This window comes from Thermothelomyces heterothallicus, assembly GCF_042370625.1.
Source record: "Thermothelomyces heterothallicus CBS 202.75 unplaced genomic scaffold P884_scaffold_20, whole genome shotgun sequence".
Taxonomy (NCBI): domain Eukaryota; kingdom Fungi; phylum Ascomycota; class Sordariomycetes; order Sordariales; family Chaetomiaceae; genus Thermothelomyces; species Thermothelomyces heterothallicus.
In genome coordinates, this window is record NW_027192581.1 from 266,465 (window position 1) to 294,324 (window position 27,860).

At 53.4% G+C, this 27,860-nt stretch overlaps 12 protein-coding genes across 12 annotated transcripts; 6 read left to right on the forward strand and 6 right to left on the reverse strand.

Annotated features, from left to right (window-relative positions):
- Positions 1 to 31: 31 nt before the first annotated feature.
- Positions 32 to 2,188, reverse strand: P884DRAFT_271442 (ferric reductase like transmembrane component-domain-containing protein; the record flags this gene model as incomplete). Its single annotated transcript, XM_069442439.1, has 1 exon — positions 32 to 2,188. One exon carries the CDS (start codon positions 2,186 to 2,188, stop codon positions 32 to 34), a length of 2,157 nt encoding a protein of 718 aa, XP_069295646.1.
- A 1,418-nt stretch (positions 2,189 to 3,606) lies between these two features.
- Positions 3,607 to 4,574, forward strand: P884DRAFT_55692 (Ctr copper transporter). Its single transcript, XM_069445960.1, has 2 exons — positions 3,607 to 3,642; positions 3,768 to 4,574. The coding sequence occupies exon 2, from the start codon at positions 3,901 to 3,903 to the stop codon at positions 4,498 to 4,500; it is 600 nt and encodes a 199-aa protein (XP_069295647.1). The 5' UTR covers positions 3,607 to 3,642; positions 3,768 to 3,900; the 3' UTR covers positions 4,501 to 4,574.
- A 120-nt stretch (positions 4,575 to 4,694) lies between these two features.
- P884DRAFT_279260 (uncharacterized protein) lies at positions 4,695 to 6,568 on the reverse strand (the record flags this gene model as incomplete). Its single annotated transcript, XM_069443284.1, has 4 exons — positions 4,695 to 5,301; positions 5,406 to 6,072; positions 6,295 to 6,415; positions 6,482 to 6,568. The coding sequence occupies 4 exons, from the start codon at positions 6,566 to 6,568 to the stop codon at positions 4,695 to 4,697; spliced, it is 1,482 nt and encodes a 493-aa protein (XP_069295648.1).
- Positions 6,569 to 8,562: 1,994 nt separating this feature from the next.
- P884DRAFT_279261 (uncharacterized protein) lies at positions 8,563 to 8,816 on the forward strand (the record flags this gene model as incomplete). Its single annotated transcript, XM_069443285.1, has 2 exons — positions 8,563 to 8,593; positions 8,662 to 8,816. 2 exons carry the CDS (start codon positions 8,563 to 8,565, stop codon positions 8,814 to 8,816), a joined length of 186 nt encoding a protein of 61 aa, XP_069295649.1.
- A 565-nt stretch (positions 8,817 to 9,381) lies between these two features.
- Positions 9,382 to 10,545, reverse strand: P884DRAFT_205830 (kinase-like domain-containing protein; the record flags this gene model as incomplete). The annotated part of the gene is made up of 4 exons (XM_069438678.1): positions 9,382 to 9,744; positions 9,818 to 10,041; positions 10,111 to 10,385; positions 10,448 to 10,545. 4 exons carry the CDS (start codon positions 10,543 to 10,545, stop codon positions 9,382 to 9,384), a joined length of 960 nt encoding a protein of 319 aa, XP_069295650.1.
- Positions 10,546 to 10,905: 360 nt separating this feature from the next.
- On the reverse strand, positions 10,906 to 11,274 carry P884DRAFT_205857 (uncharacterized protein; the record flags this gene model as incomplete). Its single annotated transcript, XM_069438680.1, has 2 exons — positions 10,906 to 11,017; positions 11,081 to 11,274. 2 exons carry the CDS (start codon positions 11,272 to 11,274, stop codon positions 10,906 to 10,908), a joined length of 306 nt encoding a protein of 101 aa, XP_069295651.1.
- Positions 11,275 to 13,350: 2,076 nt separating this feature from the next.
- Positions 13,351 to 13,902, forward strand: P884DRAFT_205966 (uncharacterized protein; the record flags this gene model as incomplete). Its single annotated transcript, XM_069438688.1, has 1 exon — positions 13,351 to 13,902. One exon carries the CDS (start codon positions 13,351 to 13,353, stop codon positions 13,900 to 13,902), a length of 552 nt encoding a protein of 183 aa, XP_069295652.1.
- A 265-nt stretch (positions 13,903 to 14,167) lies between these two features.
- Positions 14,168 to 14,582, reverse strand: P884DRAFT_301547 (uncharacterized protein; the record flags this gene model as incomplete). Its single annotated transcript, XM_069444866.1, has 3 exons — positions 14,168 to 14,365; positions 14,393 to 14,487; positions 14,567 to 14,582. The coding sequence occupies 3 exons, from the start codon at positions 14,580 to 14,582 to the stop codon at positions 14,168 to 14,170; spliced, it is 309 nt and encodes a 102-aa protein (XP_069295653.1).
- Positions 14,583 to 19,583: 5,001 nt separating this feature from the next.
- Positions 19,584 to 20,361, forward strand: P884DRAFT_228026 (uncharacterized protein). Its single transcript, XM_069439703.1, has 2 exons — positions 19,584 to 19,950; positions 20,033 to 20,361. The coding sequence occupies exons 1-2, from the start codon at positions 19,834 to 19,836 to the stop codon at positions 20,135 to 20,137; spliced, it is 222 nt and encodes a 73-aa protein (XP_069295654.1). The 5' UTR covers positions 19,584 to 19,833; the 3' UTR covers positions 20,138 to 20,361.
- A 2,705-nt stretch (positions 20,362 to 23,066) lies between these two features.
- P884DRAFT_157547 (nucleophile aminohydrolase) lies at positions 23,067 to 23,849 on the forward strand (the record flags this gene model as incomplete). Its single annotated transcript, XM_069437248.1, has 3 exons — positions 23,067 to 23,232; positions 23,353 to 23,409; positions 23,524 to 23,849. Coding segments are annotated over 3 exons (549 nt in total), but the record flags the coding sequence as incomplete, so codon positions are not given.
- P884DRAFT_262248 (uncharacterized protein) lies at positions 23,793 to 25,783 on the forward strand. Its single transcript, XM_069441640.1, has 3 exons — positions 23,793 to 24,068; positions 24,208 to 24,466; positions 24,603 to 25,783. Exons 1-3 carry the CDS (start codon positions 23,895 to 23,897, stop codon positions 25,757 to 25,759), a joined length of 1,590 nt encoding a protein of 529 aa, XP_069295656.1. The 5' UTR covers positions 23,793 to 23,894; the 3' UTR covers positions 25,760 to 25,783.
- A 291-nt stretch (positions 25,784 to 26,074) lies between these two features.
- P884DRAFT_205781 (uncharacterized protein) lies at positions 26,075 to 27,223 on the reverse strand (the record flags this gene model as incomplete). The annotated part of the gene is made up of 1 exon (XM_069438671.1): positions 26,075 to 27,223. One exon carries the CDS (start codon positions 27,221 to 27,223, stop codon positions 26,075 to 26,077), a length of 1,149 nt encoding a protein of 382 aa, XP_069295657.1.
- Positions 27,224 to 27,860: the final 637 nt, after the last annotated feature.

Below are 27,860 nucleotides of genomic sequence, written 5' to 3' on the forward strand. Positions count from 1 at the left end.
GACAAAACTCAACCTCACAAAAGGGTATCTTTTACCATTCTAACCGATCATCGCAGACAAGACGCACGTCAAACCGTTCCTCCCCCTTCCAGACCTTCCTTCCCGAGTTGCACTTGGCCACGGCCGCCCTCATATCCACCACCATGCCCGGAGGGCCGCTGCCAAATACGCGCGTCGGGCCGTGTGCCACACCACCGACGAAGTCGTCCACGACGGCGGCCACATCCGATCGGTGGCCAGTTCCGCTCCCAGCGGAGGGGCCGCGCTGCGCGGACTCGACGTCGTCGTCCGACTCTGTCCGGCCTTTCTCGTCCGCGATCTTGACCTTTTCCTCCTTCGAGGAGGAGGAGGAGGAGGAGGAGGAGGACGAGGGCTCGGAAAGCGGCTCGGCTGTGACAAAGGTGCGGATGCGCAGGTCGTGGGCGGCGCCCAGCCGGCGCAGCTCCTCCATCTCGGGCCGCACCCATTCGAGATCCAGCGCCCGCTTGACGGCCCAGACGAGCTCCATCTTGCGCCCGGGGGCCGGCCTGCCCCTGACCAGGCGCAGCAGGACCGGCAGCACGTAGGTGATGCCGGTGCCGCCGGCGATGCAGAGCACGTTGACGTCCCGCGTCAGGCCTCCAACCACGTCCTCCCCGTACGGGCCCTGCATGACGACGGGCGTCGTCATCGCCGCAGACGGGCCCCCCGCGGCCGCCTTGTCGGCCAGGATGCGGGCAATCTTTTTCGTCTCGCCGCCCTTGGCCCGGAAGATGTACGAATGCCTGACCTTGCCCCCCGCGCCCGCGTCGGGGAGCGACAGCGGCGTGAACGGGTGGCTCTGCCAGATGCTGCCCTCGGCGAAGCAGAGGAAGAAGTGCTGCCCCACGCTCCAGGGCTTCTGCGCGTGCTCGAAGTCGAGCCTGACGACGTCCCCGTGCGCGGCGTCCCTCCACAGTTTCGCGCGGGCCTCGACGCTCCGGAACCCCCAAGCCCCACTGCCGCTGTGGCCACCGTTCTCGGGGGAGGCCCAGTAGCCGTAATGCAGCATCCACGTCCGCACCAGCCGGGCCCCGCGGTCCAGCCCCCACAGGACCAGCCCGGGCACCAGGAAGCACTGCAGCTGCTTCCAGTGGCCGACGAGGGCGCCGATGTAGACCATGGCCAGCACGTAGTGCGCCTTGCGGAAGAACTCGTAGCCCGTCACGCGGCGGACGACGACCTGCCAGGAGAGGACCCAGAGCAGGACGAGCAGGACGAGGGCGACGACGCCCCAGACGGCGTACGTCTGCGCCACCCACGCGTTCCACACCTCGGGCTGGGGCCGGTACAGGCGGGCCTCGACCAGGGCCCAGCCGAGCGTGTGCAGGACCGACTGGGCGAGGACGACGTAGCCGGTCCAGCGGTGGAGGAAGAGGAAGGAGGTGTACGGCAGGCCCGTCAGCAGGGCCAGCAGCGACTCGCGCGACGCCAGCAGCACCGACAGCGGCGTCAGCGCGTACGCCAGCACCCCGACCCGGTCCGCCCACGGCCCCAGCGACGTGCGCGTGTTGGTCAGGCCCGGCCGCCCGGCCACCGGCGTCACCCACCGGGCGTACGCGATCCCCGCGAACGACCACACCGCCAGGTACCCCGCCAGCACGGCCAGCACCAGCAGCTGCAGCCGCGTGGTCGCGCCGAAGACGATGCGCAGCGGCGCCGTCGGCAGGAGGTGCCGCCGCCCGGTGGCCGCCACGGCCCGGCAGAGACGGGCGAGGGCGGGTCGGCGGGGGTGGGGTTGGGGGTAGGGGTTTGGCGGGTGTGATGCTGATGCTGATGATGATGTTGTTGTTGCTGATGGTGACGACGACGGTTGGGATTCGGGGTCCGTTTCGAGTGATGGTGGTTGCTGCTGCTGCTGCTGCTGCTGCTGCTGTTCCGGCCCTTTTTCTTGGGCGCGCGAGAGCTGCTCGGCGATGAGGTCGTCCTCGGGCCCGCGAGCCGGGAAGAGGCGGCGGCAGACGGCCCAGACCAGCAGGATGCCGCCGATGGTCAGCCAAAAGATGCCCGTATAGATCATGCCGCGGTCGTGGGCCGCGTAGACCACGTCCAGGTAGGCGCACGAGCCCGGGTCATTGGTGCATGGGATCGCCCGGTCCGCGTACCCCCAGTGCGGCTCGAGGGTCTCGGCCGCGGAGAGGTTCTGGATGTGCCGGGGAGTGAGCGCCATGGCTGCGGCGGCTCGTTCCGACCGGGTTGTGTTCAGTTGGTGCTGGCCTGGGAGAAGAAGACGGTATAATTGGCCCCAAGGCTACTACTGTTGCTGCTTAGAATACTTCTGGTCGCCGAGCTGGCAGCTCATCGGGACTCAGAACGAGTCAGGTTGCCCCGGATCGAACGAGACACCAAGGACAATGACAGCCGGCTCCTGGGCCGTGTGGTGATGACGGTTGTAGTGATGGTAGTTGGGGGGGAAGGGGGCCCCGGGGACGAACATGTCTTTATGAAGTCGATATATCCGCCCTACCGACACGTATTGTAGCTCAGGCTCAGGCCCAGCGGCTCCCTTGCCGAGCTTCGGGAGGTGCCCTCCGAACGGCGTTCAGCCGATTGTTTGGTAATGGTGGAGCATCCCCGATCCCTGGGATGAGCAGGTTTCTGCAGCACTACGCGAACGTTACCTAAATATTGTGGAGGAAGAATTTACTGCCTATTCAACCAGGTTGGTAGTTAATTAACCGACTGCGCATACAGAGAGGAGTATACAGAGCACCTTCTGACTAGAAGAGGAGGGAAAAAAAGAAGGTAAACACGCCACTTTGCGGGAATGAGTCGTCCGTGGCGAACTCTTGCCACGGAGCGGTGGAGAGAAGACGAGTTCTTCGCCGTCATGTTTGCCCTGTTGTTGCTGGAAGAGTTTGAGCATCTTTGAGCATGTTTTTTTTTGCATCAGTAGGGTGGACCCGATGGGCCGAGCCCGAGTTGCCCAGGCCGTAGTGCTCCCAATTGGCGATTGCTTGGATGTGGTTGGTGGTTGGTGCCTGTGGTTCACTGCTGTGCCCCGCGACTGCCCAACGGGTGCTTGCTGCCGCCTTGGCGGCGGGCCACAAGAGCGGTGATGGATCTCTAGCGCAATCCATTTCGGGCGATTTCTCCGAACGTGCTCACCAGGCTTGGTTGCGCAAGTTTAGCAGTTCGCCGCTCGAGCCAACAGAGCCCGAGAGTTGAAACAAACAACTGAGCGAGGAACGCAGGATCCAATCTTTGGTTTGTAAACTGCTTCCTTTAAAAAGACGGCACAAGCCCGCACAACTAGAGGGGCATATTTGCACGGCTCCCGAACTACTCATTACTCCGCACGAGCAACTCGAATCAGGTCCCGCGGGGAAGAGGACACTGTTCACCAACACCAACCACACGTCCCGACCATCCCAGCTGCAGCGCAATATATACCACGTTTCCTGTGTCGGCATCCGCATATATCGCCTAATTACCCTCCAGATTTTTGGTACTTTGCTCTTTCTCCCGCGCACCAAGAGAGCAAGCCGGCAGTATTCCTCCCGAGGGATAGGACGTTGGAGAACAAGTAACTGCTTGGGAGATTTCTCGAGTCCGAAAAGGAATCAATTAAAAATGGATCACGGCAACCATGGCGGCAGCTCTGGCCCAGCATGCAAGATCTCGGTAATTATGCCATTTCCCTTTCTTTTTTTACTTGGGATCCCACCATCTCAGCTTTTCATAATTACTTCCTTGCCTGTAACCTTATATTCCATGTTCATCAATTAAATAATTAATACCCCACAAAGCCAACCAACCCCGGACCTCCCCCCTCCCGACAACCCCAATTACCACCACCATTGCTTCCCGATCGTTACTTGTAATTAGTGTAACTAAGCCACAAACCTCGTGACGCTCGAGACTGACAATAACAAACAACAGATGCTGTGGAATTGGTACACGGTCGACGCGTGCTTCCTGACGTCGTCATGGCACATCACCAGCCGGGGCGCCTTCGCGGCGACCTGCATCGGAGTGGTGCTGATGGTGGTGCTGCTCGAAGCCCTGCGCCGGCTGGCCCGCGAGTACGACGAGCACATCCAGCGTGACTTTGCCGCCCGCGTCGCCCTGATCACGGCCGGGGCCGGTGGTGACGCGGGCCCGGCGACGGCAGGTGGTGCGAACGCGGGCGCGGGCGCTGGCGCGGGTCAGACGGGGAGGGCCGTCGTCGAGCCGGCGCTGCTGATGGAGGCGCCGCAGACGGTGGTGACGTTCCGGGCGTCGCCGCTGCAGCAGCTGGTGCGGGCGCTGCTCCACACGGCCACCTTTGGGCTCGCCTATATCATCATGCTGCTGGCCATGTACTATAACGGGTACGTCATCATCAGCATCCTGATCGGTGCCTTGCTGGGCAAGTTCCTGTGCGACTGGATGACCCGCGCGGTCGTGATTGGAGGTGGTATCGCCGGCAGCGATGGCGGCGCGGGCAAGAGGACGAATGGCGGTGCCACCATCGACGAGCCTACCGTTTGCTGCGGGTGAGACATAATAAGACTACATGACAAGCAATGTTTGATACCCCAGTATTTTCAAATAATTAAACCTACATCATGTCATTCGACCCGACCCGCCCCCCCCCCCCCCCCCCCCCCCCCCCCCCCCCCCCCCCCCAAAAATCCCCCGACTTCTACAAAGGAGGTCCTAATTACACACTACACCCCCTCGCCGTGTCCAGGTCAACCGCCTGTAACGGACTCCATCATCGCCGCCGCCCTGGCAATGTCGTCGGCCAGCGAGACGCTGGTCTTGTACGACCTGGGCGGCCCCTCCTTGGCGTCCCGGTGGTCCCGGTTCCACTCGACGACCTCCTGCGTCATGCCCTCGAGCGTCGTCAGCACCCCAGTGTACCCGAGCCCTCCCTGGGCGACCGGGCGGCCGGCCGCGTCGTTGGATGCCACCAGGTGGGTGCAGATGCTAAAGATGCCCGGCTGGAGGTGCTTCACGTTGTCGGGGAGTCGTGGCAGGAACCGGCGCAGGGCGGGCCACCGGGCGAGCGCGAGCGTGTACCACTCGACGGGGTACGACAGCAGGATCATGAGCACCGGCTGGAGGGGCAGCACGCGGAACCGGGTGACGGAGAGGGTCCGCAGGAGGCGGTACAGGTCGCCGTAGCGGATGGGCGGGTTCGGGTCCGTGACGACGAAGGGCCGCCCGGCCTGCGGGCGCGACTCGGACCCGGGCGCGGCGAGGATCGCTTCGAAGTCTAGGTGCGCGATGGCCACGTTGATGCCGTGGACGAAGTTCTGGACGATGTGCGAAGTCCACCTGCCGCAGGGACGACGACTGGGTCAGTGACACAGGAATCGAACATATATTATATATGTCGTATATTCCGGTCGAAGGAAAAAAAAAGAAGAGGAAGAAGAGAGGGGCGAGGGGATTAGTACGTGGGATAGAGTGTCCATGCCAGGGCGCCGCCGACGGTGTTGTCGGTAGGGTTGCCGTAGACGCCGTTGGCGGGCCGGATGCACCCGGTCCGCAAGGCCGCCGAGTTGGCCGCACACACGGTCCGCTCCGCCTCGGCCTTGGACGCCGGGTAGTTGGCGTAGAAGGCGGCGTGCTCGCGCAGGGGCTCGAAGAAGTCCCTCTCGTCCTGCACCTGCCAGTAGCCCCGGGGCGGGGAGGCCCGGGTCGACCACAGCCGCCAGGGCGGGACCCAGAGCTCGACGGGGCGGATGCTGATGCTGGCCGACGTGGTGGACACGAGCACGTCGGCGCCCGCCCGCCGCGCCGCCTCCACCACGTTGCGGGTGCCCCGGACGTTGACGGCCTCGCAGAAGCCCGAGAGGAGCCGGGACCGGTCCGACGGCACGATGACGGCCGCGGTGTGGAACACGGTCAGGGGCAGGCGCGCGACCGACGGGTGCCACGGCTTCGAGAAGGCCTTCGCCGTCGCCTCGGCCGAGGAGATGTCGGTCCGGACAAAGTCGACGCGCGTCGCCGGGCCCCGGAGCATGTCGGCGCGGTCGGGCGCCCGAAAGTCGACGACGCGGATGCTCTCGGGCGGTTGGCCCCGTTCGAGAAGCTGCAGGACGATGAAGCCGCCCACGAGACCTGGTACGATATAAAATCCGAATTCAACGTGTTAGAAGCGGCGGGGAAAGCACTAATTATTAATTATTTCAACGAAAACTCCGAGCTTGCCCGCCGTTTGCCCGCCGTTTGACCGCCGTGATGCCGCGGGCCGGCGCGCCCACCCCCGGCATGATATAGTTGGCGTCGACTCGCAATGTAATTAGGCAGGCATCGGGCAGAGAGCACGGGAAGGGGACCCACCGGAACCGCCAGTGACGATATATCGTCTCTCGAGCTTGGGAGGGATGCGAGCGGCGTAGGATTTAGTCGTCACGGGGTGCGCCTCGAGCCTCGCGTACGTGTCTCGCAGCAGTTTGTCCGTCTATCTGGTCGGCGCCGCCTTCTTGACCTCGTCGGGCGTGCTCAGAAACAGCTGGTTGAGGCGGACCAAGTATAGAGCGACGAGGACGGCAACCGCGACGGCCATGGCCACGGCCGGGTCCGGGTCCGGTCCCGTGCCGCGCCGATCCAGCATTTTGGGAGAGACCGGCCCGTGTAATTATATAAGTAATTATTATGTAGCAGACAATGACAAAACAGTCTCGGTCCCGGTGGAGCTTGTTTTATTTACACTGGTAGATATCGGCTTGTCAATTGATTAATTATGGGGTTGTTGGTCAAACGGCTCCTCGGATGTGTTCTTTGTTGAAAAGACTTGACGCGAGAAATCTCGGCAGACTACCTCCATACTCTACGAAGTACGGACGTAACTTGACTGCGTTACTTAACAGTCCTAGTGGGTTGCGTATTCGCGCTCGCCAACCAATGGGGTTGAGCCGGATGACTCGGACCAGTCTTTGCCCCTGGCTATGTTGCCCAGTGTTCCTGACCTAGACTTTTTAACCCGTTCTATGTCGTGCCCGCCAACCACTCGTGAAGAGCGGGGAAACGTAGGGCCAAAGTAATATTCTGTAGGATAATTAGTGCCCTGGTAAAAGTCTCGGACTTTGCGGTACGCGGGAGAACTTGGGTACACTCAGTTCTCAGTTACTGTAATTAATTACTTATGAGCATAGGTGCATGGCGCTTCGTGCCTCGCGCGTATCATTGATTAATTAGGTTGTTTAAGGCCAAGAACCATAGGGGTGTGTAATATCCGGATGCAACGGATAACTAGGCGCAGAATGTTGTACGAGCATATTACCTGCTGTGAAATCCCTTGCATACCATCAGCTCCGTTAGTTCAGGGGGCCAGCTCAAGCCTCGATGCGTAATTATATGATTATGTCAAAGAAGAGTTTAGAGGTCATGTGAATCACGCGGTCCAGGGGATCAAACCGCGACTGCGCGCCTGCGAGGAGGAAAAAACGGCGCGAGTCGAAGCCCCTGAGGACTTGGGACTCCTCCCGCCCAAACCTCCACCTTCCGCCTCGCTGGAGTTGGAACTGCCTGAGCGTCGTTAAGGCTCTCTCGAGCCTCTCCGCGCCCTCTCTCCGACCTCTCTCGCAGCTCGGACCAGCCTGAAGGTTGTTCTGAGGCAGCCCGGCTTGCCCTCGCCCCGCCGGCCCTTTTCTCGCCCCTCAGACAGTGTCATGCTCGGCTCGGCAAGACACACAACCGCCCTCTCCAGCGGCTAGCACTGGCCGAAGAAGCCGTCTTGCAGAACCGCCCTGGTGCGTCTCCCCTGCACCGCGCCGAGACTAAAGAGCGAATGATTTCGGATGTTTTTGAACAAACAAACGAACCCATTAGGTAGGTAGTTTCGGTAGGAGCCTGTTGCGTGCCAGGTCAACATTTCGGCTTGAGCTTGATCAGGTTGTGCAGAGCGAGGGGGGACAAATTCGATCTTAGATTGCCATGGTTAATTACCCGTCAGAGACCGGCAATGAGTCAACCTAGGTCCCTACCTACCTTTAGGTTAGATAAGGTACCTATACATAATGTCCCGCACACCTAAAGATTCAACACAGTCACCTTACCACTTTCCACGAAGTAATCATGAAGAAAGCGTATTAATATTTCTTATTGACAAATGCTCAGTTTCAGAAGGTACCTTAATTACGTAATTAGGTAGGGAGTAATTAAGTCTAAAAGCTTAAATCCCCCTTCTAATTATCTAGCATGTAGCTGAGCGTACCTAGAAATAATGTCTTGGATAGCTCTAATGGCGGTTCTTCTAAGTTTTTGGAATCCATGCATAGTAGTCTCGAGAGTTCCGTGCTTATTGACTCGACCTTGTAGATGGCTGTCCCGGAAACACTTCCGGGTGGCGCGCAATGGAGATAACGCCAAGCCAAGACCTACCAGGGCGCGTCATCTTCACGCAACCTGCCATCCGATTGGATGACCTCAAACTCGAATACAACAATCTCCGAGTCATTCCAGACACCAACTAGCACTGCTAATACTAGACACCTTGCCATCTTCCAACAAACCGACCCTGACCATCGAACTGGAGCAAGCCAGAGAGGTACCCAAGCAAGGTAGTCTTTCTCCCACACATCTCTCAGTAATTACCACTTAAATAAGATGTGCCACAAAGCGTCATGCAGTACTTGCAGTAGGTGCCCCAATAAATACCAATAATAATACCTTTAACGAACCTACCTACTCACTCACCCACCTTAGACAAAGCTACATGGTTTGGCTGCGGCCAACATGTGCCCAAGGTCATGGACCGCATCCCTAAGGAGGAATGGTGCACGTGCGAGCCGCGAGTGGACAAAAACGGCCAGCAGTATCCTCCTCCCGGTTCGGCGCTCTCGGCGTGTGTGGTATGCTGATCAAGGCCTCCCTTTCGGACTGGCGACTCTTATTACTGGAGGTAGGTAATAGATAGGAAATTGATTGCTCGTTTAATTACTCCCGTGATTGACGGTTATGAGCCGATTTTTTTTTCATTGGAGCCTGGAAATGAGGTGCGAGGGATGACACCAGGTCCAGGTCTGTCATGTAACCTCTTCGCAGAGCGGACTGAGCCGAAAGGAAGAAGGGTGATGGCGAAGACGGGTGGAGAGCATGATCAAGGACTGATTAATTAGATACAGAAATGGATGGTGAATTTCAAACGTGAACAGGCGAAGAAGATGGTCTAATAATTACACAGAATTCTGCTCTTCCAGGCCTCCTCGTTAAGTAATTAATTAACGACTAGATTAGCAATTAATTACGAATAGATACCTACCAGGCCTGTAACTGGCAATATCGCGGTACCTGTGAAAGACAGCTCTATCACAACAAGCCACCTGACCTAGGTAAGATACCTCAACATCTATTAAGCTTTGACAGGAAGTTGCCGAGCACCAGGCAGAGAGTACATGTTTTGCTTGAGCTTGATCTCTCTTATTATTAATGCTCTTGCCACCATGAGCACCCCAAGACTTGATCGATGGTTAGTCTAGCCGCCGGATCCGGTCTTGTCATTCCAGATATCATTTCTAATGCAGCCTCACCAAGCTCCTTCCCCCATACCTCGAATCTCAGCTCGGGTTGGTTCCTTACCGCAACCTCAGCTATTGCTGACGCTTTTCTCAGAGTATTGTGCTTGCAACTATCGACCAGCTTGAGAAGCCCGTCGTTAACAAGCCCAAAGTACGTGAAGTGTCGAGTCAGAATGTCTTCGTACGGCGCAATGCCAAGCACCGCCAGCTCCGCCAACACCTTCTTATCCTCTAAAAGCAGGAGGTCCCCACCCCCAAGAGCGTATATGCACTACATCCAAGCCTAGCTTAGCATGAAGTCGAGACATTGGTTGTTAATTATATGTCGTATATTCTTGACTTACCACCAGTCCATACGAGAATACGTCGGATGCTTTCGTCATACCACTTCCGGTTTGTCCTTCTGGGCTTCGCCACATGAAATTCCCTAGGGCAACGCCTGTCCGAAGTGGTGTTGCTCCTACCTGCTTGTAAGCGATGCCAAAATCGCCCAAGACCGCATCGGTGACTGTTTTGTTCCCGTCCTCGTCACAGGTCCAATTGACGAAGATGTTGTCAGGTTTTACATCTACCGCAAACATGAATGATCAATAGCGGGTCTTCACACCAGTTTCTTTTCGAGTCGCGGAGGGCATACCGAGATGGAGCCAGTCTTTGGCGTGGAACTCCTGGATTGCCTCGCCTACGCACCGTAGGATCTTCTTTAGCTCCGTCGGAGGAAAGTCGGGATCGGCCCGCATCAAGCCAAGTAGAGTGTCTCTGAAGTAGGGGTAAACGACAATACGATCCTGCGCGTTGAAGTCAATGGGCATCCGAAGCCGACGGGAGCCCGTAAACTCGTCTGCGAGGCGCCGGGACAGATCGAAGATCGACTTCGACTCTTGCTTGAAAACGACAGCCTCATTTCCGCGCCTGAGAGAAAATTAGAAATACGATAAAGCGACGTGATGAGGGGTTCAGTGCTAGAGACGTACGTGGCTTTGAAGATGGTAGGGCTGCCGTTCTCATTTTTGTGGAGTGTTTCGCCTTGCACATACTGGCTACCGGATGCGCCCAAAATTGTGGATGTCATTCTGAGACTTGCGCTGTGGGAAAGCCGACGAACGGGCCGGGCAAGGTGTCTGAACATCGATGCAGAAACGAATTGAATGAGCTAACTACTAGATAGGCTAATGGGAAAGCACAATGGAGATATGTCGACATGAAAAGGAATGAACGATCGGGACGCTATGACTTGAATGCGGCACCTATCAAGGGCCACGTGAAATGATTAGGTACCTAGACCCACAAAAGCACGTACTGAGCCCGCCACACCAACCCCCCCCCCCCCCAAAAAAAAAACCAACCTACCACTACTTCCATCCTGAATACGGATGCGAAATGTGGAAATTGCCGTGTGTTGGCAGATGCATAGGCCATGTTGTCTCGCTTCTCACTCGGAGGCAGGAAGGATGTGCATGACCTCGACGCGCTCGCCCTTGTCGTCATTGGCCTGAGCGGTGAAGTGAGTACGCTCGTCTGCTGGGCTCTTGTGGTCGGTTTCCCTAGTATCAAAGTACCAAGTCAAAACTTGTTGGCCGTCTGTGGATACAGGGGGATCGACTCACGCCATGATGATCTCCGTGACGTCGGGGGGAATATAGGCCTTGTTCTCCACGGCTTTGACGAACTTCTCCGCAACGTCCGAGGAGAGGTAAGAACGGTTCCACGCGTCGGTCTGCGTTGCGTACTTGAGAGCGATTGTCCGACCATCACGAGTGATATGCTTGATGAGGGAGGAGGATTTGATGGTAAGAGTCATCTTGGAGGCTGGAGGGAACGAAGAATGATGACTAGCTCCGACGAATATTTGGTTGCTGTGTAGAAATGGCGGCAACATGCGAAGGGCAGCCTGGAACTCGAGGCGGTCGGAGGGCTAACATAATGCAGGCTGGCAGGCAGCAACTCATCCCACAATGCTGGGCCTTTGTTGGTTCTGTGGGCGTGGAAGGAGTGGTGCAAGTTGGTATTACCTAATTAGTGGTGCTGCACCTCAGCTCACGTATCACAGATGACTATTACAGTTAGTTCAATATCCGATACACACTTGGCAGACTATATGGCCGAATGGGTGGTTATATATCTATATATCTAGGACACATTATATAGGTAGCATTATATAGGTTATATTAGAATACCTACTTAGGTATAATTACTAGAAGTAGTAATTATAGCATTATTATAGGCCTAGGCTCTACCTAGGCTAATCGATACTAGGCTTTGCCTAGTAACAGACTAGACCTATAGGCGTTTATAGGGAATTTATAGGGCGTTTGTAGGGCGTGTGCTTAGGGCCTAGTTAGGCCCTAACTTAGAACCTAACTAGGCCCTAATCAGAGTATATATATATCTATTATATAAGAAGTAAACTCTCCTTATAACTCTTATACTTACACTTCCCTTTTTCCTTCCCTAAGATAGTTAAATAAAACATTATATACTTATCCATAATAGTTATAAAGCTAATATATCATAAGCTATTAATTATATATGTCAGAATACCTACAGCCATACTTAAGGTGCAATTGCTGGCAGGCAATTGCAGCGTCGCTTTTGCTTCATAGTTATAGGCCCGGTTGGCGTAGCGGTCTGAGCACCGCAATTCCTCGGCGCACACAAGCCAGGATTGCACGCGAGGCCCCAGGTTCGAATCACACTCGAAGACCAAGTTTAGCACTCTAGGAATACTGAGGCGCGGGTATATCCTAGAAGAGTATAGTGCTATAACTAGTAGGTACGGTCCTCAATGAATGGAGTACAAAGCCGGGGCACATCCGATGGGGAGTACTAGTGGGTCACGAGAGAGAGTTGTGTGTGAGGCAGATCGAGTCAAGCCTCTTTCCTCGATCTGGGGGGTGTGTCAGAATACCTACGGCTATACTTAAGGTGCAATTGCTGGCAGGCAATTGCGGTGTCGCTTTTGCTTTACAATATATAACTAAGTTAATAGTATTATTAATATAAATTAAATCTATCTTATAGGCTTATTAGGTTTAAAGGATAGGATTTCTATAAAGGAACTAGATTATCTAGCCTTTTCTAATTATTATATAGCTAGCTCCTTATACCTAGAGTATTTAACTAGTAAACTCTCTAATTTATATTTAGGTTAGTAGGATACCTAGAGTAACTTAGATTAATACCTATTAGATAAGCTATTCTTCTTATATATAACTAAGTATCTAGAGCGATTTAGTACTAGTTAAATAGGTTTAGTAGCTATATAGTTAGTTCTAAATAGTAGCTTATAGAATACTAAACTCTTTAGCAATAGATCAAATTAAACTATTACTATTCTGGTATTTAGTAAGTATATCCTATAAATCCTACTAGGTATATTCCATTTTGACTATTCAATATACTAACGAAGTTTGAAGTGGTAGAGTTATAAATTGAAGAAGCTGTGGTTAATTAAAGTGGTTGGGTTGAAGAAGCGGTGTGGCATGTGTATGTGGCCCAAATGGGGGGTGGCCGGGGTCCCGACTTAGCCAAGGGCGCTACAAGGGAACCTGCTCGGATTCGACAATACGCCGCCGACCTTGGGTACTATATGACGCTCAGCATGAATACAAAGTGCCTCGGGTCCGCGCTCTGGAGTATCTTTTGGCAACCCGACATCGAAGCCAATCTAGTTAGTCCCTGGCTCTCCTCCATCTCCCACGTCCTAAAGCCCATCCTAGAATCCCGTAATATAGGCCAGCTCGCCAAGGTCTTTGCATGCCGCCGACCTCGGATTGCCTCGTGGTGGCTAGGCATCTTTCTCCTTGGCGATTTCACCATTCTCGACTGGATCGCCCGCTATCTGGAAACGCTCGAGGAGCGTTGGGGTTTTGGTCCCATGTCCCTTCCCGACAGCACCGTGGCCGCCTGGACGGGGTCCCCTCAGTCGTTCCTCGACGACGAGTCGCCGAGTCCGTATACGCATCCGGACGAACCTGTTTCGAGGTCCGACGTGCTACGACATCGCTACAATTTTCGCCTCCAGGACGACTCCTCCCGGACTCTGTCTTGGCGCCCGTTTGGGCATGCCGCCAGGGAATTGGTTGAGCCGGATCTCTGGCCCTGGCTGGAACGTGGACACGTGAGAGAATACGTCCACTGGGTCTGGTGGGTCAAGACGAGTAAGGGTTTGGTTCGGGACGTCCAGCCCGGCTTCCGCAAAGATACGGGGAGATTTGTTCCCAACGTCCCGGACCACTTGGGAACCCTCCGTGGCCGCGGACGGATATCCGCGAACGAGGTGATCAGGCTTGGGCCGTCGCGGGACTCAACCCTTCGCATGCTGAATTTCTGTATGCAAGACGTCAGAGGCGGTCGTGATACCTGCCTCCTGGGCGTGTCGGCGACGGCATCCCACCCTTGGCTCAAGTACTGGGCAGGCCTGGGGTGACATTGCGCACCTCTTATTATTAATATAGCCAAGCGAATGTATGCCCGTCCAACTCTCCTAATTACACCATACCCAACTATAGGTAATTACCCAACACTGATCTAGCCCTTCACTTCTTGGGCGGGTTTCCCCTACCGCCCTTTGTAGCCTTCCCCTTGCCATTCTTGTCCCCTTTCTCACTACTCCGCTGATCCCCCGAAGTCTGGTCCCCTAAACCCGGGTATCCCGCCAGCTGGCTCTCAAAATTCAGACCAATCGCCCACGTCTAGTACGGCTGGCCCGATGACGGGTCTGTGAACTGCAAATAGACAGCGCCCTCGGCCGTCGATAGCTGTAGCCACTGGTCGGGCCGCGTCTCGAACTTGCGTCCCGCGTGCTCGAACCGGACCGTGTCCATATTGACGTGGGTGCCGACTAGGAGGGGCTCGGCTTCGGCGGCCGGCTGCTGCTGCTGCTGCTGCTGCTATGTGGCAGGGCCGCCGATGTCGACTTGGGAGAACGCGTCGGCGAGGGCAGACATCTGCTGCGGCTCGTCCATGCCGAGCAAATCGTCGGAGCCGTGCGACCCGAACCGCTCGTGCCGGGCTTGTGTCTGCCGCGTTGAGGCGCCCGGTCGTGCCGGTCGTGACGGCAGCAGTGCTTAATTACCCTTCGGCACCTGTACCGCGGAGGCTCGTCATTGCTGCCTATAATAGGACGGTAGTCCTCTATACGTCGGTATACTTGCCTGAGTCTGCTGAGCTTATAGCGGCAGGTAGGTAGGGCGTTAGTCCTTTCCAAAGTTGGTATCGTGGTCTCTACTAATTTTATACCGATAGTCAATTTAGTCTTGGTTATCGTACGGCTACTAGGTTATTGCCGAATAGGACTTATTACCCTTGTTATAAGAAAGGGTATTTTATCGACTCCTACCTCTGGCCAGAGGAAGAGAGTCGTTATCACCGGCCGCCTTGGTACTGTGGTAGGGAGCCAAAGTTTCACCCTCTGCCCAGGTACCGACCAGGGCTCTCTCGGAAAAACCTCTTGTGCCTCTACCACCAGTTTTTCCTGCCTGCGCCTGCCTGTCAGGCCCCCTGTTGATACCCAGACAGGGGATCAAACTTACCCATCATACGTAGTAGAGTATACAGCTTTCCGGGGTAATCTACAGCGGTTCTGCTCCATCTTAATAGTGTCAGAAGAGCCACCAGGTAGAGTGTACGGGTAGCAGAGAGGGATACCCCCGCCTTCCTCTTCGTTGTCCCGCTGCTGGAACCACCAATCGCGAGACGATCTCTCACCGAGCCTGATATATACCTGACCACCGTCACAGCGCCATTCGTATTCCTAGGGTTCGTATCTGCCTCGCCGTCAATGTAACGAAAATAAGGAGCGTAGGAGAGGCCACGCCATCTTAGGGTCTGCCTTGTTCCTTACCCTGTTCCCCTGCCAGCGGCTGCACCCAGTATTAATCCCTTGTAATTAATGCTGACCAAGCCGCCCTCGATAGGGGCACAAGTAACCGTAAGCAGGGCTAACCCCTCATATATAATGCTAACCAGGCTGCTGAATGTATCGTGGTAGATGATGATCATCGGGCAGCTGATAGGAGGAGGTAGTCGTAGACGGCCCGATTAGGGCGTCGCCTCTGGCAAGATGCTAAGCGGCCGTAGGGAAGCTATCCGATGTGATGTGGTGCTTCGAGCAAGCGGAGTATATAATAGCTCCTAGGAAGTTTCCGGCGGTCCCTACGACTAGCCTCCCCTTAGGTAGCACGTCTAATAGTCAAGCGCCAAGAGCGCGTTAAGAGAGCGTGGTTACCTGGAAGAATGTTAATTAGATGAAGCTAATGATCCGTGTATCTAAGACCGAGGACATACTACGGGCAGAGCTTGTATACCTAAGCTAGAGTCGTGGTGTGGTTGGGCAAGATGAGGACATTCAATCTATGTGACAGTCGTCTGAGAGGCTTTATGATCGCGGCATAACTTTGGCAAGGAGTAACTATGTTTATTTATAGCGCTATTGCATTGCGGGGCAACGCGCGAGCGGACGATGCCGCCGGTTGTGCCATGGAAAAAGGCGGGTTCCAGTTTGTGATCCGCGTCGAGAGGCTGCTCTTAGCCAAACAGTGGCTGATGAGATCTGGACTTGGGTCGAAGAATCCGGATTGCCTTTCAAGTTGGAATTCAAATACGCGTTCGCTACCATTTTAATCCTCAGTGAGAGCGTCTTCAACACGTGACCTAAGCTCTGCTGAGTCAGTAATCTTGACCAAAAAGGAAGTGAAGTACCAGGTCTAGATTCGCGTTTTTACCCTCCCTGTAATAACGACAGCTTCTGGTATTCGTTGTTGTTCAAAGGGTGCGGTTTCTTGTTCTTATAGCTACCAGTTCTGGACCCTTCTAAGCAGACACAGAACTTTTTATAGGCAAAGAGTTCATCTCAAGTTCGGCCAGCGACTTCCCCGAATCCACGGAAGCGCCTAAATGGGTAATGTGCGATTTTGCCAAAAAAAAATACCCGGTGGTTAGTTGCTGACTAATTAGTTCAGGACTACCACCTATCTCCCGACAGGTGGGGCCAAAACCCCCGGACATGCCAATATAGCCGGACAGGTACGCGTCCAAATCCGTGTCCAATTTTACCAGCCAACTCCCTATACTCGAAGACATAACCACTGCCACAAGCCTAGTTAAACCTACTCTCCTGTATACGATGCCTCTGACTGACCAAATCTAGGAACTGGCTAGTATACGGGCCGCCAAATAGCTCCTTGCCGCTCAAGCTCGCTACCAAACTAGCTGTTTACCCTATAGAAAGCAACCTAGTATTCGGCACGTAGCTTAGCTATTCAAGACTAGAAAGACCTAGGTTAGCCAGCACTTGAAGTCTTTAAAGGATACTAGACTTCTAGCCACTAGTAGTAACGCAGTTAGAAGACCTTGGTCGCTTCGAAACGACGAAGATTCCGCCCTCGAAGGATACGCGTACTAGCTTATCGAATCTGGTTCTCTCGTTACCAAAGATCTTCTCTAGGATGCTACTAACCGTTTACGGGCATGTTGCGATCCTCCCTGCCCTCCTGTTAATAAGCACTAGTAATCGCGTTGGAAATAGGATTATCTATAGTTTTAGCTGACATTCTTTAAACTAGTCGAAGCAAACCGACTCTTAGTTAAACAATAGGTAGAAGAACTAGAGATGTTCTTTAATAAGCTTGAGGATACTATTAAAAGCTTTAAGATTACTATATCTAGCTATTAGAATGTAAATAAGACTAGATATATACTTATACTATTAAATAGGCGGTTTGAGATCTTGATAGTCAAAATAGATAAGAAGAAGAAGGTTAGTATCTTCTTCTTTTCTAAGTGTTAGTTTAGAATAAGTATTAGTTTAGAATATTAACTATAATATTTTATTAGTTAGAGATTCTAGACCTTTATAATTAAGAGTCGATAAGTATAATTAGCGCTAGAAATACTATTAGTGATATTATCTTAGTATTCTATATCTTTAAATAGTAGCTATTAGAAGATTAGGATGTCAAAGGTCTTAATAAGGAGATATAATTCTATAAGTTAGAGATAGTATTTAATAATACTAAGATTATAATAGATTAGATATAATATTTTAACAAATACTCCTTTACCGTCTATACCAAGTTCTAGTGACATAGTATAAGCTTTGAGGAATAGTTTAGTTATAACCATTATAACTATAGTCCTACTCTTAATATATACTTTATTAACCTAGATAATATTACCCTTAAAGATTTAATCTATATATCTATACTATTAGAAGAACGTATATACTAACTACTTATCCTAGATAACTTTATAAGATATTATAACCTTAAACTTTATAAATATTACCTCTTATTTAACATTATTATTATCTTTCTCCCTCCCTATTTAATATACTTTATCTAGCTAATAGATATAGGAGTCTTTTATTATCTTAAGGAAGTATATTAACGATATCTCTAGTAGGTAGTTTAAAATAGCGATCTTACATTTATCTAGGCAGACTTTATTAGAGGATTCTAGGAAATCTAAGATACTAGTTTTAAACGCCAAAATATTATAATAGGATTCGAAAAGACTAGTCTTTTTCTACTAAACCAATATATTATAATAGACCAGATTAGGGAGAAAGTGTTATCTAATATAAGCGTTAGATATCCTATAATAATTCCTAACAATAAGCGATAGGTATATATAAAAAAAGGTATTAACCATATTTAAGAGCAGTATCTTAAGCTTTTTAGTTCGCCAATATAAGAATACTTTTAGGATATTATATTAATAGTTAATAAGGGTTAGCTAGTATATAAACATCTAAATAACTTTACCAAGGACAAGAGAGCCTATCTAGCCGTACTATCTACCAAGAAAATACAAGGCTAACTTATCAAGCCAATAGGAGAGGTTATAATAAGTATAACCATCTGGTAGATTTAACAGTTTCAGGAGATCCGAGCTTAGAAGAGCGCTAAGGTAATTTGAGATACTAGCTAAAAAGCTACCTATATTACCGTCAAGCGGATTAAACAAGAGTACAGGGAGGAATACAAAGTCTAGAAAAGGCACCCAGAGAACAAGATTCCTAGTACTAATAGGCATCGCCTTCGTATAGCAACCTTTACCAAATTCCTAGAAAAGACTAACAAGAACGACTATCTTCCTCTTGACGATAATAACCCTCTCTAGGTTCCACTAAAGGAGCATTAGCCACTAGTATTTTTCGACTTTAGAGATGGAAAAGAAGTCCTAATCCCCTGGTTAGCCAAGAAGCCGTTGTCAGAAGTCAAACTCCCATCCCCTGAACGTCCTAGGATATAGATTGGCGGCGCGATTACAATGTCAATTAACGACAGCGACGATGACAGATTTGACTTTATAGATAGTGAAGATAGGCAGGAAGAGGATATCGAGTCACCATCTCTATCCAGGGTTAAGAAGGAGTCTCTATATATAGCTATTATTAAGGATATTAGGAGGTTTAAGAAGCGACGAGCCTGTAAGTCTATAGTAGTAATACTAGGGATAGAAGATAATAACCATCACTAGGAGGCTAAAAGAGAAGGTATAAGAGAAGGTACTATTGTAATTAAGAGCGTTAAGAGCGATAGGGATAAGGGGTATAATATAAAGGGAGAGGGAGATAAAGGCGAGTCATATAACCCGTTGTTTGACTAGTTATAACTAGGTAGAATTAAATTTTACTACGTTTTTAAGCTTTTCAGAGCCTAGTTTATAATTAAACTATTTGTAGCTATTTAAGGCTGTTATTGTAATGGTAATTGAACTTGATGGTACCTTTTGCAAAGACGTGATTATATGGGAAATTTGGTGGCGATGTGTCCGGCTATATTGGCATGTCCGGGGGTTTTGGCCCCACCTGTCGGGAGACAGGTGGTAGTCCTGAACTAATTAGTCAGCAACTAACCACCGGGTAAAAAAAAAAATAACTGCAGCTTTTTGGGGGCGCCGTCGAACTTGAAACGCTTCCCTCAATGCGCTTCCCTGCGTGCACACCTCGATAGCAAACATGATTTGCGGGCCTGGCGTAAAATTTCGAGTTTAGCGCGCATCCGCAACCCCACGTCCGTTTCAGAAATTCAATAATTAATTAACCATCAGACGAACCTCCCCGGACCGGCCCACTGAACGCTTGGAACAATGAGTGAATCGGCAACCCGTATCGCTTTTCCAGCGTTCCAACGGGCGATCTCTAGTGGCAATAAACTCGAATTAAAGTCCACAGGCGCCCTCGGTCCGTAACCGTCCCTCTTGCCCACCTTTTTTGGACTTTGTTTCTCAATTTTTTCTTTCGGTTCCTTTTTTTGATGAACAATCCCCCCCTTTTCTTCTTCAACTTGGGGACTCGACGTCACCAACACCGGATCGGGCAGGCCCTGATTTTCTTCTCATTTGATCCGGCAACATGAGATACACTATCCACTTCGTCCTCTTGTTCCTGTTGGGGCTGGCCACCGGTTTGGCCCTCCCGAGGCGCCAGTCCGAGGAGCCATTTGCCGTTCTAAGCCACGCCAGAAACACTGTATGTCGCTACCTTAGCAGTGTTTTCTCTCAATGATGATGCAAGTGACAATCGCGTGTCTCCATGTGATTAACAAGCCCAGGCCTGCCACACCATCCTGTCATCCTGCCGAGTAGACGCCGACTGCTGCTCGGGCCTGAAATGTGGACTCTTTGACAACGAAGCGCTGTGCGTTCCTATCGGTTAAAGCTAAAGAGAATCACGGTGGAAACTGGAGTGCAGGTGGAGAGCAGGGGACTCGATTCAGTTGTGTTGAGGACTGGCTCCTTCTGGGTACATATTGATTTTTTGTACCTATGTAACACATCTTCTGAAGCCTTGAGGGCTGAGCCGGCCAACTACCCTTCATAAAGTCAAGATCAAGGACAACATTACAACGGCACCTACTTGAAGATACGAAGCACTAACCCTATCTGAATGGGATCGCAAGTCCACCTCATTTTGGCGTTTGAAAGACCGTAATGATCCTGACCACGGGAAAAAATAATAAAGAAAGAAAAAGAGACATCCTTTTCAGACCATAATGCCTATCTTCCCATACCGTACCATGTAGCCATACCCATGGATATCCCTAACCCTCGCACCCTCCCGGCTCGCGTACTTCCGCTCCTGCAGAGCCGCCAGTTCAATTGAACCCATCGATCAGATCTATCTGCAGCCGCTAAATCGCTCAAAAACGAAATAAAATTCGAATCCGGCAAGGTGTTTTTTTCTAACTAAGCAACTAGCCTGACTAAGCTATATTACCTCCCCGGCTTGCCCAGGAGTCTCTGGCCCTGCTACTGCCTCTACGAGGTGTCTCTGCCGTGGGTTGGCTGTTAATTAGGCACGACCATTTCGATAGAATCCAGGGCACCCATGCCAATGCCCTCCCACTGAGACGCATTGCGGCGTGTACTTTAGACGGCTGTAAACCTGTGGACTGCCAGGGCTAGGAGCCTGGAACGATGTAAGCTGGCGGCTCTACGGGAATGAGAGTTATTAGGGATATAAGTGGTTGAAATCAGTCATATGGTCTGATAAACAATAGGGCAGATCGTAGCGTGTGCCTGGCTGTGTCTATCGCCGAGCGAGGGTTTAAACCAGCTTTGAAAAGATGGTTCAATGCATTGCGGGGACATAGCGGAAATAACAGCTTACTGAAATCAGAGAGTTAACCGTGCCGCGCCTTGAGCAGTGGCTTTCCTTACCAAAACGTCATCGTGGAGACGGTCAAATCCTTCAATTCAATTCGCTCCACCCCGTTCAAGGTTGTGTATAGTGATCTTGTCGGAGTTCAGACACGGCGACAGACCTGATGACTTCCTTTACCTCTGTCTTTTACAAAGAGGGTTGGTTTGATTTCTGGGGTTGCTCTAATAACGTCTTTCCCTCCGACAACCTGTTTGGAACATCAACGAGACCGAATAGTGAGCACACCCTGTCAGCACCTAGGGTCATATTACGCGTATTAGACTAATTACACACCTCCTACATACCTCCGGCATCTGGAAGTAATTAACCGCTAATTACTACAACTTTTGAGGCTCATACTAAGAGTTCAGAAAGTGCTAATCACAGAGGTTTCTGGGGGCATCAGCATTGTAGCACCATCTAACCGTGCAGTAGCAAACTATATTAATTAATACGGTTTACGATCTATTAGTAACCGTGTTTTTCGTAGAAAGAAAGAACCCCCCTTTCCCCCACCAAAAAAATAAGATGAAATTTAGACAATGAAAGGAAGAAGGGAAAGGTGCCGAAAGCCCATCGAATGTTGGTTACCGCGGTCTATACCCTTGTCCTGTCTCGAGAGCCGGGCTCCAAATTGCGTCATACTGATGGAACCAAGCGAAGTGCATGTTGTGAACACATGAAAGGTCTTCCTCTCCCGTGGTAGCCCCGTGTTCTGGAGACGTACGCGAAGCCTGACATCACCCCCTGAAATACGACATGACCATGGGCAGCCAACAACTCCCTCAGGTATACGATCCATCGCCACCCTCTATGGTCACTGGACGAAGACGAGGTGAGGCAAGACATAAGTAATTAAGGCCCCCTATCTGAGGTGAGATACTTAGTAAGCGAAATAAGCGCTAATTATTATAGTACTCAATTGTGCTCAGAATTGGCTCCTTCCTCGCCAATCAATCGGTCTAACGTTCCTTACTACAATCACTTTGACTAGCGCTTCCTTCACATTTCCATCTTAATTAAGTGATAATATAGCAAGAGGATGATGAGAACTTTCAAGGCGGAGTCTACATACTTTCAAGATTCAGCAAAGGAATAGATATTAACTTCATGGGACGATGAATGGCGCAATCAAATGAGTTAGCGAGCACTGTGTTTCTGAGACCGTCTTGACAAATCATGAATTCTCCGATAACTGGAATTCCGAGACGGGGCCTTGATTAATCATCAGTTAGGTGGGAGCCTGATGGCGCTCGGGACCTCGGCGCAGAGGGTTCGCTGAGTGACGTACCGGATGTTGAGTCCCCCAACGCTCACGTCATGTTCCCGCCCTGGGTGTACATCCTATCCGTGTGACAATGGTGGTGGCGGGTCGGGCATGCCACCATGGAGGATGCGGGGGAATGGCCTCGGAAACATCCTCATCCAACCGCTTCACCCCCCGAATCGTCAAAAGCGGACCCGCCAAACACAGCCCCGGCCCTCTATGATTCAAGGTTGCGGCGGTTGCACCGCACGCCCGCACGGGGGCAAGCAATTACCTAATGCGCAGCATGGCCACTTACTTAGTAGTCAACGTGGAGAGGCAACAAGCCCGGGTTGAAACCGGTAATAACGGAGGTCCGGGAGCCACTATCCCGCAAGACCCTCGCCTGCCCGGGTACCGGCCACTCTGAAGCTACGTTGGGGCTATTACTTCTGTGTCGCCGCATCAGCGGTGGCATCCAACAGGTGTAAGATGTGACCTAAACCGGCAGCGACTGAGGGTGGTCGGCTGATCACCGAATGGGCGTCGGTATCTCGGTAAGAAGGTGTAATTATTACCTATAATTATAAGTAAACCGCCCGTTGCTAATAATTAAGCGGAACAAAGAGAATCGTTTCGGGCACGACCAATAGTCCCCTTCCTTCATCCCGTGACTAGCCCGTCCCCGAAAAACACCATGTGCGGAATCAGCGCGAGCATTGCCCTTGACCGGCGGCAACGCCAGCCATGTTCACCCGAGACACGCGCGGAGCTCGAGGAGAGACTCAGCAAGAGCCTCGACTTGATCGCCCACCGCGGGCCCGACGCAAAAGGCATCTGGATCAACGATGATGCCTCTGTCGGTACGTTCCTCCCTCTCCGCCTGCGTTTACCACTCCTACCCCCCCCCCCCCAAAAAAAAAAAAAAAAAAATTAGGGATGAAAAGAATGAAATCTGCTAACAGGAATATGTGTAACTCCAGGCCTCGCTCACAACCGACTCTCCATCAACGATCTTTCCCCTTCGGCAAACCAACCTCGTACGTGGTCCCCCCCCCCTTCTCTTATTAAACTCAGAACGAAACCAAAGTAGACCCGTGAGCCCTGACGTGAAACCAAAACTGCCTCAAAAAAAAAAAAAAAACGATAAACAGACCACTCGCCCTGCAACCGGGTCCACGCGGCCGTCAACGGCGAGATCTACGACCCGGACGACGCCCTGCGCCGCTGGCTCGAGGCCGAGCACGGGTACGCGTTCCGCTCGCGCGCCGACACGGAGCTGGTCGTGGCGCTGTACCTGGCCTGCGGCGGCCGCGCGCCCGAGTTCCTGTCGCGCCTGCGCGGCGAGTTCGCCCTCGTCCTGTACGACGAGCGGGAGGACGACCGGCCCGACGGCGGACGAGGACGCGGGCGCGGACGCGGACGCGTCCTCCTGGCCCGCGACCGCTTCGGCATCAAGCCGCTCTTCTGGACCGTCCGCGACGGCCGCCTGCTCGTCGCCTCCGAGGCCAAGGCCTTCCTGCCCATGGGCTGGGAGCCCGAGTGGGACGTCGGCGCCATCGTCGAGGGCGTCTGGCAGACCGGCGAGCGGACCCTGTTCCAGGGCGTCCAGAAGGTGGCGCCGGCCGGTTGGGTGGAGCTGGGCGTCGACGGGGAGCTGACCAAGGGGACGTACTGGGATCTCGAGTATGCTGACAAGGTACGTTTTGTTGTTGTTTTTGTTGTTTTTGTTGTTGTTGTTGTCCTCTGGGAGGGTGAACAAAGGTAGAATATATATAAAAAAGAAAGGAGTGGCTGACAGTGAAGGGGGGCCGGGGGTGCGGTGGAATTTTCAATAGCGGGTGCCCGAGACGAGATCGCTGGAGGAGATGATCCTCGGCGTGAGAGAGCGGCTGACCGAGGCGATTCGGATGCGGCTGAGGGCGGACGTGCCGGTCGGCATCTACTTGTCCGGCGGGATCGACTCGTCGCTCGTGGCCGGCATCGTGACCCACCTCGTGAGAGAGGAGGGCGTCAAGATGGGCAACCGCAACGCCACGGACCGGATCTGCTGCTTCAGCATCGAGTTTCCGACAGATTCCAACTTTGACGAGTCAGGTATGTGCCGTATTAATTACTTGCATAGCTTACGTTCCGGTGTTGACCGTCGACACCGACGGTCCACTGTGCAAAACACGCGATGCAGCGGAGGGTGAGCGAGCGAGTTAGGGAGTGCTGACAACTCTTGATGCAGCAATCGCCGAGAGGACCGCCAACTGGCTGGGGGTGCAGATCCTCAAGAAGCGCATGGACGAGGCCACGCTGGCCGAGAACTTTGCCGACTCGGCGTACCACTGCGAGCACCACAACATGGACCTCAACAGCGTCGGCAAGTTTGGCCTATCTACCCTCCCGCGCGAGCACGGCTTCAAGGTCGTGCTGACCGGCGAGGGGTCCGACGAGCACTTCTCCGGCTACCCCTTCTTCCTGCAGGACATGCTGCGGGAGCCCGATCTCGCCACCCCTGACTCGGCCCTGTCCAAGGACGACGAACTGCGCGAGCGGTACAGGGAGATGGCCCAGAAGGGTCTCGGGGAGGGCATGTTAGCTCGTGCCGGCGCGTTCCGGCACCGGCCGCTCGGCGACGAAGCGTTTCGCGACCTGAACGGCGCCAGGCTGCTGGACGCGCTGCAGTTGTGGCAGCCGATGCTCGGCGTCTTCGCGCCGTGGGTGCAGGAGCGGTGGCCCGACACCAGCGTCCAGCTGGCCCTGGCAAACCAGATGCCGCCCGCGGCCAAGGAGAAGATGGCGACCAAGTGGCACCCCTTGCACACGTCGCACTACCTCTGGATCAGGACGATGCTGGCCAACAACCTGCTCACCTGCCTGGGCGACCGCACCGAGATGGCGCACAGCATCGAGGCGCGCCCGCCCTTCCTGGACCACGTGCTGTCCGAGTACGTGAACGCGCTGCCGCCGAGCGTGAAGTGGGCGTACACTCCGGACGCCGAGGAGCGCAACCGCCTGCCCTGGGCCGGCAACACCAAGGCCGTCACCACCTTCTTTAGCGAGAAGTGGATCCTCCGCGAGGCCGGGAAGCCGTACATCACCAAGGAGCTGTACGAGCGCAAGAAGCACCCGTACGTGGCGCCGAACCGATGGCCCAAGGACGGACCGCTGCACAAGAAGCTGAGGGAGATCTGCACCGAAGAGGCGGTGGGCAAGCTGGGATTCGTCGATTGGGAAGTTGTAAAGGGAGCGCTGGACAGGGCCTTTGGCGAGGACGGCGACCCCATGGCCTTTAGAATCTTGCTTGTCGTCGGCGGCTGGGTGTCGATAGGCCAGCGCTTTGGCGTCAAACGGGCCGAGCCGAAAGCCGAAACCAACGGAATCTTGAATGGAAAGGTCTGAGAGAGAGAGAGAGAGAGAAAAGGAGAGGGAGAGAGAGAAAAGGAGAGAGAGAGAGAGAGAAGGAGAGAGAGAGAAAAGGAGGGAGAGAGAAAAGGAGGGAGAGAGAGAAGTGGAGAGGAGAGAGACAAAGCCATGGAGCAAAAGGTCTATACTCAGAAGATGGGCCAGATAACAGGCGAATTTTTCACTATGTACCGCAGTGAAGGGGAGGAGAGCCCCCACACCATCCTAACCCCCGCCGCAAAACCAGGAATAATGAGATGCCAGGTATAATATAATGCAATAACAACAAACATGACGGTCAAGTCAGGTCTTCTACCAGACCATACCGTGAGTCCGCGTGCCGGCGCTAGGATCCCCCTTCTTCTTCCGCTTCCGAACGTAGTTCCCGCGGAACAGGTCTTTCAGGCCCATGATGCCCATGCCGCACAGGGCGGCGATGAGTATGACCGCGATGCTGACCATGACGACGACGGGGAACCAGAGCGAGGCGTCCATGAACCTGGGCCACGCCCCGCCCAGCGGCTGGTCAGTCTCGTGCCTGATCTCGATGACGGCGAGGCTGACCTGCATCGAGTTGAGCACGACCGAGCAGACGGCGAAGACGGTAATGATGGGCGCGAGGGTGTGCTCGAGGAAGGAGCCCCACTGCGGGTAGATGTGGAAGTAGGCCAGGTTGAACTTGAACAGCACGGCGGCGCGGTTGATGCGCGTGAGCCGGAGCTCCCCGTAGTGATATCGGCGGTTCACGTGAGCATCGCCGACCTGTGAGAAGGGCTCGATGAAGTCGCACCATTCCTCGTAGGTCGGCATGGTGCCGTCGCCCTTGGGTGGGATCAGGCGCAGGTTGCAAGCCAGTTCAAAGTCCAGGTTGTACTGTATGAGCATGTAGTAGCTGCGCATGAAGCCGAGGCAGGCGCCGTAGACCTTCTTGTCGGCATTCTCCAGATAGTCCCAGAAAGCTTGCGAGTAGAAGTAGGCCGGGATCGGCTTGATGAAGATGAGCTCGTAATACCAGACCAAGTGCAGCCCGGGGCTTTCGGTTACCCTGATCTCGCGAGCATGGGACTTCTGGTGGTGCAGCGGCATGATGTGGGTGTGTGATGGTGTCTGGACAAAGATGTATCGCATGTACGGGAGAAGCTCGTCGAGGCCGTCCGTATTGTGGCATTGTCTGAGGTACTTGAGAAGTTTGTCTTCATTGGCGTCGGCATTGTGCGCCGGCTGGTTGAGGCGGATGCGCGGCTGGCCGGGCAGGTACTGCTTCCTGCCCTCCTTTGCCCTCAGCATCTTCCGCGTCTCTTTCTCCGCGATCTCGACCGAGACATATTCGAGGTCGTCATTGAACTCTCTTTGCAGGCACTCAAATGGAGTAAGCGTAGGCGTCTGTTTCTTTCCGGGAGGGATCGTCGATGTTTGGGACGGCGGTCCCGCGTTCTGCTTCGTGCTGCCTGTGAGCGCCATGGCTGGCGTCTGGCGCTTCGTACACTAAGAAGGGAGGGGCTCCGTGGTCGAAGCGGTACGGCGGGGGGGTGCAACTGGTGTGTATATGCTGGTGCAACGGCGTGAAACCTGTCGTAGCCTTCGCGAGATCCCTCTGTCTTTGCTGTGAGTGAAGAGGGAGATCATCAGGACGCCCAACCCGGGCGGCCGAACCCTTCTTTTGAATCACCTGCATCCTGTTGGCAGCTAGAAGCGGCACGGGAACCGCGAGGCCTGGTGAGACCCCTGTCTCGAGCTGCCTTGGCGTGAATCCCCATGTCAGCGAGCCACTTCCGGAGCGCAATCCTCCCCGGGCGAATCGCCGTAGCCCCACACATCCGATACGCCATACGCCAATAATAAGCAACTTGCCCGTCTATGGCAGTTGGATATGCGGACGCATTTCAAGCCACCTTCGGCTATGATTCCAATACGGTTGGTTGCAGGCCGGATCGCCTCACAGCACCCGGTCAAGCAAGCCGAGAATGAAGGCAACTTACATGGGCTCCCGCTTTTTGATGAGAATCGAGGTTTGCCTAAGAGGCCGCCTGTGTAAGGTATCTGCACACAGCCTCGGCGCTTCATGCACCGGAGGAGTAACACTTCGGAGTCTTTACAG

Bases quoted from the DNA above. Each gene is read 5' to 3' on its own strand.
- P884DRAFT_262248 (XM_069441640.1), top strand. From the start codon at position 23,895: ATGGGCTGGGAGCCCGAGTGGGACGTCGGCGCCATCGTCGAGGGCGTC. The intron at 24,069-24,207 runs GTACGTTTTGTT...AATTTTCAATAG, and splicing joins ATCTCGAGTATGCTGACAAG to CGGGTGCCCGAGACGAGATC. The intron at 24,467-24,602 runs GTATGTGCCGTA...CTCTTGATGCAG, and splicing joins TTCCAACTTTGACGAGTCAG to CAATCGCCGAGAGGACCGCC.
- P884DRAFT_55692 (XM_069445960.1), top strand. From the start codon at position 3,901: ATGCTGTGGAATTGGTACACGGTCGACGCGTGCTTCCTGACGTCGTCA.
- P884DRAFT_228026 (XM_069439703.1), top strand. From the start codon at position 19,834: ATGAGATACACTATCCACTTCGTCCTCTTGTTCCTGTTGGGGCTGGCC. The intron at 19,951-20,032 runs GTATGTCGCTAC...TAACAAGCCCAG, and splicing joins TAAGCCACGCCAGAAACACT to GCCTGCCACACCATCCTGTC.